Below are 11144 nucleotides of genomic sequence, written 5' to 3'. Positions count from 1 at the left end.
ATGCAGAATGTGTAAATATTGCAACAACAGGTTCAGAGGGATCTGAAAGAACTTGGCAAAAATGAAAATTTTTCGATTGTCAATCGAAAAATAGGATATTCAAGGCCATTGATAAACATGTGTAAGGAATCTTACAACACCAGGTTATAGTCCAACTGTTTTATTTGAAAATCACAACCTGACGAAGGAGAAAGCCTCCGAAAGCTTGTGATTTTCAAATAAAACAGTTGGACTATAACCTGGTGTTGTAAGATTCCTTACATTTGTCAACCCCAGTCCATCACCGGCATCTCCACATCATTGATAAACATGCCAGGACCTTGTTAAAGTCCACAAAATATTAATCAGATAATAATCTACGTTTTGGATCCTATGAAAGTAATGTTTTGAGACATCAGCTGGGACATCAATCTTTACTAAGCTGTCCCAACTGCTGAAGTCTTCTCATCTAGACCAGCAGTATGGGTAAATATGGAGCTGTCTGCCCCTCTAATATCCTCAGGTAATGCAGTATCACTGCTACAGTCAAGTACTGTAGGCTAAATGCAGTTTCCTATATTGATAAGTGTGAACTGTTGGCTACATACCAAGAAACTGGGTAGCTACGTAGAAGTATTCTTTAATGATCCACGACTCAGTCAGTGTGCTGGCCTGTGAAATTATCCACTTTGGTAGGAAGAATAGAAAAGTGGAATTTTTTTTTTAAAAAGGTGAGAGACTAAGAAATGTTGGTAGTCAGAGGGATTCGGATGTCCTTGTACAGAAAGTTAACATGCAGGTACAGCAAGCAATTAGGAAGGCAACTGGCATGTTAGCCTTTATTGCAAGGGGGTTGGAGTATAAGAGTAAGGAGGTCTTGCTGCAATTACATAGGGCTCTGATGAGACCACACCTGGAGTACTGTGTACAGCTTTGGTCCCCTTATCTAAGGAAGGATATACTTGCCTTAGAGGCGGTGCAACAAAGGTTCACTAGATTGATTCCTGGGAGGGGAGGGTTGTCCTATGAGGAGAGATTGAGTAGAATGAGCCTATATTCTCTGGAGTTTGGAAGAATGAGAGGTGATCTTATTGAAACTTATAAAATTCTTAGAGGGTTTGACAGGGTAGATACTGAGTAGGGGTCATAGTCTCAAGATAAGAAGTCGGCCATTTAGGACCGAGATGAGGAAAAATTTCTTCACTTAGAGGGTTGTGAATCTTTGGTATTCTCTATCCCAGAGGGCTGTGGATGCTCAGTCATTGAGTATATTCAAGGCTGAGATCGATAGATTTTTGGACACTAAGGGAATCAAGGGATATGGGGGTAGGGCGGGAAAGTGGAGTTGAGGTAGACGATCAGCCATGATCTTACTGAATGTGTAAAGTTCCAGTGGTGCGATGCATGCCATGGCATTTAAATGTTGGGATTTCCCATTGACCCCACATACTCTGGCCGGGGTCAATGCTGGAGGTCTCTGGCATAATTGGAACTGCCTGAAAATTTTCAGTTCCATGGCATTTTTAACCTTTTACGTATGGATAACCACCTTTAAACATACATTAACCTATAATCCATATAATTCAGAAGTCACAATATTTTAAACAACCATCAATTTCAGTGAGACAACAAAGGAGATCCACTTAATTCCAGTTGTAGATTTATTATAATCTTTAAAAAAGCTGATGTGGTCACTGAGTAAGGAAATATCCAACAAAACTTCACATTCAACCTGCAGTCTAAGAACAAAAAAAAATTTCAAAACCCACATAGAAATTGGTTTTCTATTTATATAATGAAAGGTATAAATACAGGACTAAAATAAACTGACTGGGAAACTTTTCAAAAATAAATACAAGGAAGTTCAGCTTTTACCCAAGATTTATTTTGAATAATTAGCCTTGGAGAAACAAGCAACCAATCCAAAAGATTGCACAGAAAAGGAATCCTGGCACTGCAAGATGATACAGAAGGATGAAATGTTGGCTTAAACACAATGATCACTCACCCTTGACCACGCGATAGTCCCAAATTGGAAAGACATTGGAAATGCTAGCAATTAAAATATTCAACTGCAGCCAAACATACAATTCATACAGAAATCCAGTCATGGCTACTTTCTTCATGTCTCTGTAAAAGTCCTCTAGTCTACCTGTAGTTCAACAGCAAAACCAGTAATACAATACACATTACTATCTACAGTATACTGTTGTATTTTAAGCATGACAAAAAAGCACAACGGGTTGATAATTGCATGCAAATCAATAATGAACTGTCAAAAAACTGACAATAATTTGAAAAGCAGAATTTCAAGAGTCCAGAGACAAGAACTATTGAAATAGGGTTTGCTTACTGGAAATCATGAAGGCACTTGGAGAATACCGGACCAGATTTTTAGAGGACAGTTTGGTTTTAATCAAAGGCTTCTGCCATCACTGAGTGTTGTCATTCACAGCATACTGATAGCTAAATGCTCTAACAACATTAAACATAAATCTAATAGAATAAAAGATCTTAAAGAAAATAGTTTACATCAAATATTAGACGTGACAAGTAATTTAAGCAACATAATTTTAAAAGCAGCAATGCATAGCCTTTCAAATATTCTATACCTGTGGACACAGCATCTACGTGTGTCCTTTAATACACTATTACAGTATAATACTGGCAAATAAGTAGAAATCCATCAACTGCCACCACTAAAGGGATATTCAGGTAAAATTTCTGGCATGGAATTGATTATTTCACACAATAGGTCATTTATGGCAAAAATAAATTTGAAGACATTTGTCTTTCTATAATCATCTGGCAGTCTCGTAGGCCTTCATTCAAGCAACAATTGCTTTGAAAACTATCTGAACTTTTTTCCTACAATATCTGAAAGACCAGCACAGCATTCACAGTTCCTTTCAAATATATTCACGGTTTTTCCTCTTTCAAAAGATCTAAAGTTCTCACAACTGAACAAGCATTTTCATAAAAGAATATTTGGCAACTTTTTTTTTCACTCCAGTGGAAGTAAACCTGTAAATGTTCATTTCAAATTAAAAGCAATTAAAGGTCTTTCCTCCCGTTTCTGCCAAGGGCTCTTTTTATCCTCGTCTTGGTCTTCTGTGCTGTCATTGTCATCATTCTCATTAATTTGATCATTGTCATTAATACGATCATTTTCATTATTCATCATCTGATCATCAGTATCAGCATTCTCCGTGTGTTTTGAACTAGTTGGAAGACACTCCTCAATTTCTTCAATTCTTTGTATATTTTCATTCTGTAGACCTTCTGTTGTGCCACTATCTCTTTCAGCTGACCCATCCACCAACGGCTTCATTGAGGTGTCCTCTGGGCTGCAGACAGCTGTCCCACTTTCACTACCACTCTGCTCCATGTCATCCATGTACACCAACCTTGTGTACGTCATACTTCCGGAAAGATTCCGTTCTCGTGCTTCTTTTCCCTTTTGGGTCGGTTTTGGTTCATTCATGTCTACACCAGAATCCAAACTGGCATCGTTGCTTCCATTTTTTCCAGCTTTCTGTAAGTCAATGTAAGAATGTCTAACCTGGGCATTTGCACGGCCATCTAGGGACACAAACCAAGCTCTAGGGTGAGGGAGAGGCTTTCCTCCAGCTAGCTCCAGCAGTGCTTTTTCTGTAAAGAGTTGCACTTCACCATTCATCTGAGCCATTGCAGCTTCACTTAGTGATGCTGGGATGGATACAGATTCTGACATGGTGGATGATTGTGGACTCCAGTCTTTACCTTCTGCTTCCTGAAGTTGCTGGTGTGATGAAGTTGGTGGTGTCACTTGCTGTTGAGAATGTGGATGCAACTGTTGGTGAGAAATAGAAAGCTCTGCCTGTAGCCTTTCCAACTCTAGCTGTTGTTCTGCTGGGGCAGTCAAAGGCTGTCCCATGGAAGGATATTCCATAGGCAACTTCATATAATGGGCAGGAATGACTAATGTAGGTAGCACTTTTCTATAAACGTTGTCATTCACCTCATCTGCTGAACTGCAACAGAGCAACTGGCCTGGCTGAGGAAAAGAGGTTGGTCTTTCAAGGTGGTCAACTGATCGGGACATCATGTAATCAGTTGTTTTTCTATCCATTTTTTGTGCTTTGTCAGGAACATATGGCAGTTGATAATCTGGCTCTCGAATACTACTTTTACTGTCAGTGGAAAAAAGGCTTATTGAAGCCTGAATTTCTTTATCTCTTTTGTCCAGTAGTGGCTGGGAAGCAACCGAATTGTAGCTCTTTCTATAGTTTTCTCTCACAGGAGATTCAAAATCCTCAGAAACATCAATTGATCTTGCCATTTTGAGGCGATAGTTTCTAGGAGACCTGCAAAAATCTTCCTTTAAGGTATCTCTCAAAGATGGGTCTTTATGTGAAATTAATTCTTCTATAGAACTGAATTCTCGTGAAGTACTATATGAGGGTTTCAGCATTGGTGTATGAACGTCTGCCTCTCCATTGGATGATACCAGTTCCATGTGGACAGCACTAATTAAGTTGAGGTGAGACATGGAAGTTGCTTGGTCCTTCTTAGAACTGTCCAATGCAGAGGACAGCTGAATTTTCCTATGGTGCTGACGGGGTTTTAAGCATTTTCTCCTGCAAGAAAAATGGGTGGGGTGGGAAGAGGAGAAAGAATATTTCAGCTTGTACTGGAAATGACTTCACATAATATAAAAAAAAGTTAAACTGGAATTGTGTTTAAAAATAAACTAAATAAATCAAAACTTTTCAAGAAAAATCTACCTGGCAATTAAAAAATCAACTAATGACTTGGGTACATAAACAAACGGACTTGGGGTGGGTGCATTTTAGCTTTTTATACTTTGCAAACTGAAAATCTAACAGCAGGAAACAGATATACTTGGTCAGTAAACAAATCCAAACCATCACAAAAATATTTGTTGCAACTGATGATACATAAAAATTCTACATATTTTCTTCAAAGAACTTTCTCGAGGAACATCTCCATGAGTGTAAAATGCTGCCAAGAGTTTTTCTTTTTATAATAATTGAGATTTCCGTACTAATGCTAATTTATTCACATGTCAATTGTGTTTACTATAATGAATAAACATATACTTCAATAAAGCTTTTTTTGTACAAAAAAGTATATTACCCTCTTTTCTCCACTCTGTATTTTAGTCTCCCCATCCAAACACAATTTCCCAGCCAACAGATGCTTCCTTGAGAGCATGGCTGAGATTGGGAACTCATTGAATGAAGAATCACAGCATGGAGCAATTTCCTACCACACTGTGGTACAACATATTGGACAAAATACATTAATATAACTGAAAATCACTGCAGCAAAATAAATAACCTTTCAAGCTTCCGATAGCTCCGGTTGTAAACATTTTTTTTGTAATTAATTGTCACTAATAACATCAGAAGAATTGCACAAGAAATAGCATATATTCTATCAGAATTTAAGATTAAAAATGCTTTACTTAATAAAAATCATCTCATCCTTTGGAAGTGTATTATGCTGCATTTTGAGGTGCTCTGCTTTAGTTCTGAAGAAATATTTTCCATTGAAGAGTTACCTGCAATAATAGATGAGTAAGCAGAGCAGAACCAGCAGAATGACAGTCATCCCTCCAAGAATGGCCAACAGGAAGACTGTATGATAGACAGTGATGTCACTGGCTCCAACAGGACCCAGATTACCTAAAATAAGCAAATTAAATTAGATCAAATAGCTGCTTGCTTCTGATTGAGATGCATTATTTAGAAAACTTTTTCAATAAAATAAATTTATGAAGGAGATAGAATGGCCCTTTCACCATGTAAAATTTAAAAAAAGTGAAATACTGTCTATTCAATATGAAGTACTTAGCACCTTGAAAGGTAATACACATACTTATGATCAATCATCTTCATTTTCAATATTGTTCAAATATGACTACTTCATTGTATTCTAGCCTATTACTTTTAACTCCCATCATCTGTAGCAATCCTCAAATTTGACCACAACCCTCCCAAATTATTTACCTGGGCTTTGAGGAGACATGGCTGCAACCCAGTAACCCAACTGTGGAGCGAAGTATGTCCAAGTGAGATGGTCCCCTTCTCTTTGTACAAGGCCCAATCCACTCTTTAGCCAAGCACCTGGAGAAACAGGAATCAAGAAAGGAAACTTTGATTCAAATCATAGTTGGATTTTTTAAAAAGTATTTGTAATAGGGGAGATTTTTCTAGGTCTGCGCTGGGGGCACTGGGTTATCTGGGCGCAGCTAATGTTGAAAATTTGGGTACTCCTGATTTCCTCCATTAATTTTAATGGAAGGAAACTAAAGGAAACCAAGGTCGATTTTATTAGAGCGGGGAAACAGTATTTGTCTTCTCAGCAGCTTTCCCTCTCACCCAGGATATAGCATTATAGCCTTGCCTGAAGTTTAGCTTAATATAAATCATTAAACAATGAATGATAAGTTGAATTCCTTTTAAAAGGAAATATACCATTTTAAAAAATATAGCTGAAGTGAGCATTTGTCTCAGATTATGTTTCTCACCATTTATACTTGCAAATCCAAAATGTGTCTATGAATTGTTCAGAAATGCTTTACTTCTGTGCAACCCTCTTACCAATCACTAGAGGGCACATATGTGCAGAGTGTATATGCTATAAAGCACCAAAACATTAGAAAAATGGCAAGGACCTTTGTAATGTTAGAACTTCTTCATAAATATGGCCCAATACCAAGTCAAAGTAGTTACATAATCATATGTTCAGCATTAAAAACCACAAGGTGTTCCCAAGTGAGCAAGGAGTGTACGCGTGATACCCACAGTCAGCAAGGCAAACCAAGCTTGTCAAAACATGCCTTACAAACCTTCTGCCTAGCTCATCCCTAAATCAGTATAGCCACCTGCTGATATTAAAATCTGCTCTCAAATACACATTCAGCAGTCATGTACAAGGCCAATACCAAGTGACCACAGCTCTGGCATCAGATTGCAACATAACCCTCACCATTGTAGTATAATACATTTCCAAAAAGTATAGGTGTGACCCTTCTCAATGCATTTTTCTTTTATTTTGTAATGTAATACCTTAGCAGGCAGCATATGAAAGCCCATAGCTGTGAATGTTTGGAATGCAAGTGCCACTTTTAGTGATCTATTGATTACCTATTGTGACTGATTTCTTGGTCAGTTTGATTAGTTGCTAAGAAAGCTTTCATTCTAGCGGGCTATATAAATTCATTCTATGAAAACATATCCTTGCCAGTAATATCTGAACACAAGGGAAATTATATTTGCTTTGTTCTGGGTTTATGTTACTGGTCTGTTTTCATGTTACAAAGTTACCAAAATAGTAAATGTTCATGCCTTGAAATCGCTCATTCATTACTCCACTCCCCCTTCTCCATTTCTTAGCTACTTGAAGGCGCCTACACCATTTGGACAGAAGCAACTGAGTATCAGTTTCAGACTTAACTACAAACGAAGGGACTTACTGCTCAGTTGGCAATGAATCCAATGCTGCCCTATTGAAAAAACACGACCAAAAAATCTCTATTACAAACCAGAAGCAGCAAACATATGCGTTCCGAAAGGAAATAAACCGTAATAATATGATAAATAAAAATCACAACCGTTAATTTTTAAAGTGATAAACCTTCATAGAAACCAATTCTGTTAAGTCCACAGTTTGTGTTGTAAATCACTAAAGACAGGATGTAAACCTGCAGAAAGCTTTTGTTGCAATGTAGAGACTAGTTTCCAGTGGGAGTATACAGGACACAGTAGAATGGGGTCATTTCAAAGGAAATGGAGCTCCTTGCTAAATGGTTCTTTAATGCCCCTCAACTAAGATCAATGAAAGGGAATATTACTAGCTGAACCATGACTGCAAGTTCTTGTATAAACATTGTATCAGTATCAATAAATTAGATTACTTCCGAGGATAAAAATTATGGGCGAGTGAACCATTTATTGCACTGAACCTAAATATTTCAACAGCAACCGTTTCCAATCATATCCTAGAAACTTAGTGAGGAAATTCCAAACTGTATCTGTGGCATTGATAGATTTTGCTCTAAACATTTTAGATTAGTAAACATTTTGATTTTTCATATTGGTTCTTTGGATGTGGCAAAATTATGGAACAAGTAGATAAACAATGCAAGTACTTATATTCCATTCAGAAAGAAAGTTCTGTTGAAAGTAGAGCTTTCAGGTTCTAAGATGCAATGGAGCATCCTATGCAGAGCAGCTTTCATCCAGCATTAATTAAAAACATTTTTTTTTGACTTTCGAAAGACACTGTAAATGCGATTTATAAATTGGGTTCAACTTGTAGTAGCTGAAAATAAGTCCCTTTGTCTCTGGGTCACAGATTTGGACAATGCATGAAACTGAACCAGAGTTAAGATGGAAGCTAACTTCCTTTGCTCAACTTCAAGATGGAGGCCTGCAGATAAATTGGCAAAAAGACCAAGCCAGGTGGTTTGATCTGTAAATGTATTCACTCCATGCAATACTCTTCACATTATATATCGGAGCCTAGATCTATTTGAAAATTTGGATATTTTGCATACAGAATTGATAACTTTTCCGACAAGGCCTTCACAGAATAATTGCTTAAGCTTATTACTATTTCCAAAAAATAGCAAACATGTTTAATCTCCTCCAGAAAAGCTCAAGAGTCAGCTAAAATGGACTTGATTAAAATTGCTAATCAACAGCTGTGATGTTACTTTTGAGATAAAATTCCAGGCCAATTTCATAAAAGTTTACTTTCACTAACCAGCGATTTTCTGAATCAGATGTTATCAAAATACAAATTAATGCACATAAATGGAGGAATTTCAATTCCAATCTAAATCACTGGAACCAACTTTAAAACAATGTGGAGAATTGAGAAAGGAAAAAGAGGCAACACATCTACTTTTTAAGTGCGTTGAAATAGCCATGTGTGTAGTTGAAAGAGACTTAGGAGTCTTAGTAGACTCGATGCTCAACATGTCCAACAAAAGCAGAGCAGTAATCAACAAAGTCAATAGAATGTTGAACTACACAGGCGAAATAGTAGAATATAAATCAGAGGAAGTCATGATAAAGCTGTCCAGTGATTATGGACAAATGTAAGGAATCTTACAACACCAGGTTATAGTCCAATGGCATTATGGACACTAAGGCAATCATGGGATATGGGGACAGGGCGGGAAAGTGGAGTTGAAGTCGAAGATCAGCCATGATCTTATTGAATGGTGGAGCAGGCTCGAGGGCCTACTCCTGCCCCTATTTCTTGACACCCAGAACAAGGAAGCCTTTGAAGCACTGGAGACAGTGCAGAGAAGTGAGATGGGACTGATACTCAGTGTTAAATGTCTGAGTTATGAGAAAAGGAAGCCTCTGAAAGGTGATCTTAGAGGTTTATAAAATAGTTAAGGGGTTGGAAAAGGTAAATCTGGAATATTTCTTTAAAGGATGCAGGTTCAAACTAGTAAAAAGTAAATTTAGGACTGATGTTAGGAAGTTCTTATTCAGACAAAGAGTGATCAACATGTGGGGCAGGCTTCCAGATAGAGCCATGAAGATGAAAACCCTCGAATCATTTAATGGGAGGGGGAAACCTGTAAAGGTCTTGATGAATTAAAATGGCTCAAACGCATTCCTCGCCTGTAATTGTCTTGTGAACCGAGTTAGGAAAGAAGGGGCAGCCCTGTTATCCTGAATACCCTCGACTGGGGGGAAATGCCAGCAGTGACAAAAGTCGGCTAGGGACCCCACACCTACTCAGTGATCCCTATTGAAAAATACATGTCTGAATGTCAGGCGAGATCAGAATCAGGCACTTAATTAACGCTGCTGCTTTCTCTCCCTCCCCGTCTCCATTGTTAAATAGTCAGCTGACATTCACAATCCGAAAGAATGGCCACTTGGGTGAGATACTTGAGAGGACAAAGCCAGCATGAGTCACAGCCTTCACAAAGAGCAGAGAAATGGGTATAAAGTTGGAGGGGAAAAAACTGCTACAAGATCAAACATCTTATTAATTTACAACTATAATGTAGAACATGCTTAAATAGAAAATCTCACTACCCTTTAAAATATCCTTTCCTCTTGTCTACTTCTGTAGAGCACTTTAGTTTAAACAGCGAGCACCAATGGCATCATCAAAACAACTGTCTCAAGAGGAGTTGCTGTGCCCAACACTATGGGAACTGAATGAACCGAGGCAAGTGTTAAAGTATCCTGCATTAATGCGCACAGATGTTAATATGAATTCAGCTCTCTGAGAACATTGGCCTCAGGAAATTCTCCAAACCATTTCCCCAGATGATACAATTAGCTCATGGCTGAATTGGATTGAAAAACAAAAGATGTTAAAGTCAATCACAGCTCTTTACAGCATGCCAAACAAACAAATATATGGTTCACAGAGCAACTACCAAGATTGCTGTCCCTACCTATATCTACAAAACATTTTTTGTGTCTATCTGTAATTTTCTGGGGTCTAAATTTAACATTGTTGCGCCTGTTTAATGGGCCTAAAATGGGCACAATAACCAATTTAGCAGAGGCTTGCACCCGATCTGCACAGCAGTTCGGGCCATTGCTTAACTGGTCAGGGCTTTTGCTTAGGCAGTCCTCGTGGCTGACTGCAACGAGCACAGGTCTCATTGCAGACCCGGACTCAGAGATTTGTTCGTCCCAGCAGAGCTTGTGATGCGCAAGTTCTGAATGGCATTCCGGATCTTAAAGGGACCACTGGAGCCTGCTCAAAAAAAATCCCAAAACTTCCAAGATTTTGTTTTTGTGGAGATGGAAGGAGCAGGAGTACTGCTCCTGGGTTCACAAACTGCAGGCTGCTACCGCCCCCCCGCCCCCTCCCCCCACAACCCTGGACTTGCCTCTAGGCCTTGGCACAGGTCAAAATTCTTAAGGCCCCGACAGGCGAGCTGCATGGGACGCCTGATTGGCACCTGCAGCTCACCCGATTTATTCCGATGAGAGCCTGGAATGAATTTACTTCGGCCCTCACCGTTCCGCGGCACAGTCACTGAATGCCACTGGAAACCTGCCCAGTTTGTGGCGTTAAGAGATTTAGGTCCCTCTGTTTTCTGATCAGCTAAGCTTTTACACTTCTTTTCATTAGTTAATATTTCAATCCTTTCTCGTTGGTGATGGATA

At 38.6% G+C, this 11144-nt stretch overlaps 1 protein-coding gene across 2 annotated transcripts in view; it reads right to left on the bottom strand.

Annotated features, from left to right (window-relative positions):
- Positions 1-1689: 1689 nt before the first annotated feature.
- fam171a1 (family with sequence similarity 171 member A1) overlaps positions 1690-11144 on the bottom strand; it is a 187485-nt gene continuing 178030 nt past the window's right edge. Inside the window, exons 6-8 of one of the 2 annotated variants that reach the window (XM_068006790.1) lie at positions 5994-6110; positions 5546-5669; positions 1690-4598 (exon numbers count right to left, since the gene is read on the bottom strand). In XM_068006790.1, the coding sequence (XP_067862891.1) occupies positions 3014-4598; positions 5546-5669; positions 5994-6110 (1826 nt within the window). In that variant the 3' untranslated portion in view covers positions 1690-3013. The remainder of the gene's footprint in view (positions 4599-5545; positions 5670-5993; positions 6111-11144) is intronic. The other variant, XM_068006799.1, reaches the window with a different exon arrangement.

The sequence above is a fragment of the Heptranchias perlo genome, chromosome 2, assembly GCF_035084215.1.
Source record: "Heptranchias perlo isolate sHepPer1 chromosome 2, sHepPer1.hap1, whole genome shotgun sequence".
Lineage (NCBI taxonomy): Eukaryota > Metazoa > Chordata > Chondrichthyes > Hexanchiformes > Hexanchidae > Heptranchias > Heptranchias perlo.
The sequence above is the reverse complement of the archived record's forward strand: the minus strand, read 5'-3'. Positions and strand labels throughout refer to the sequence as shown.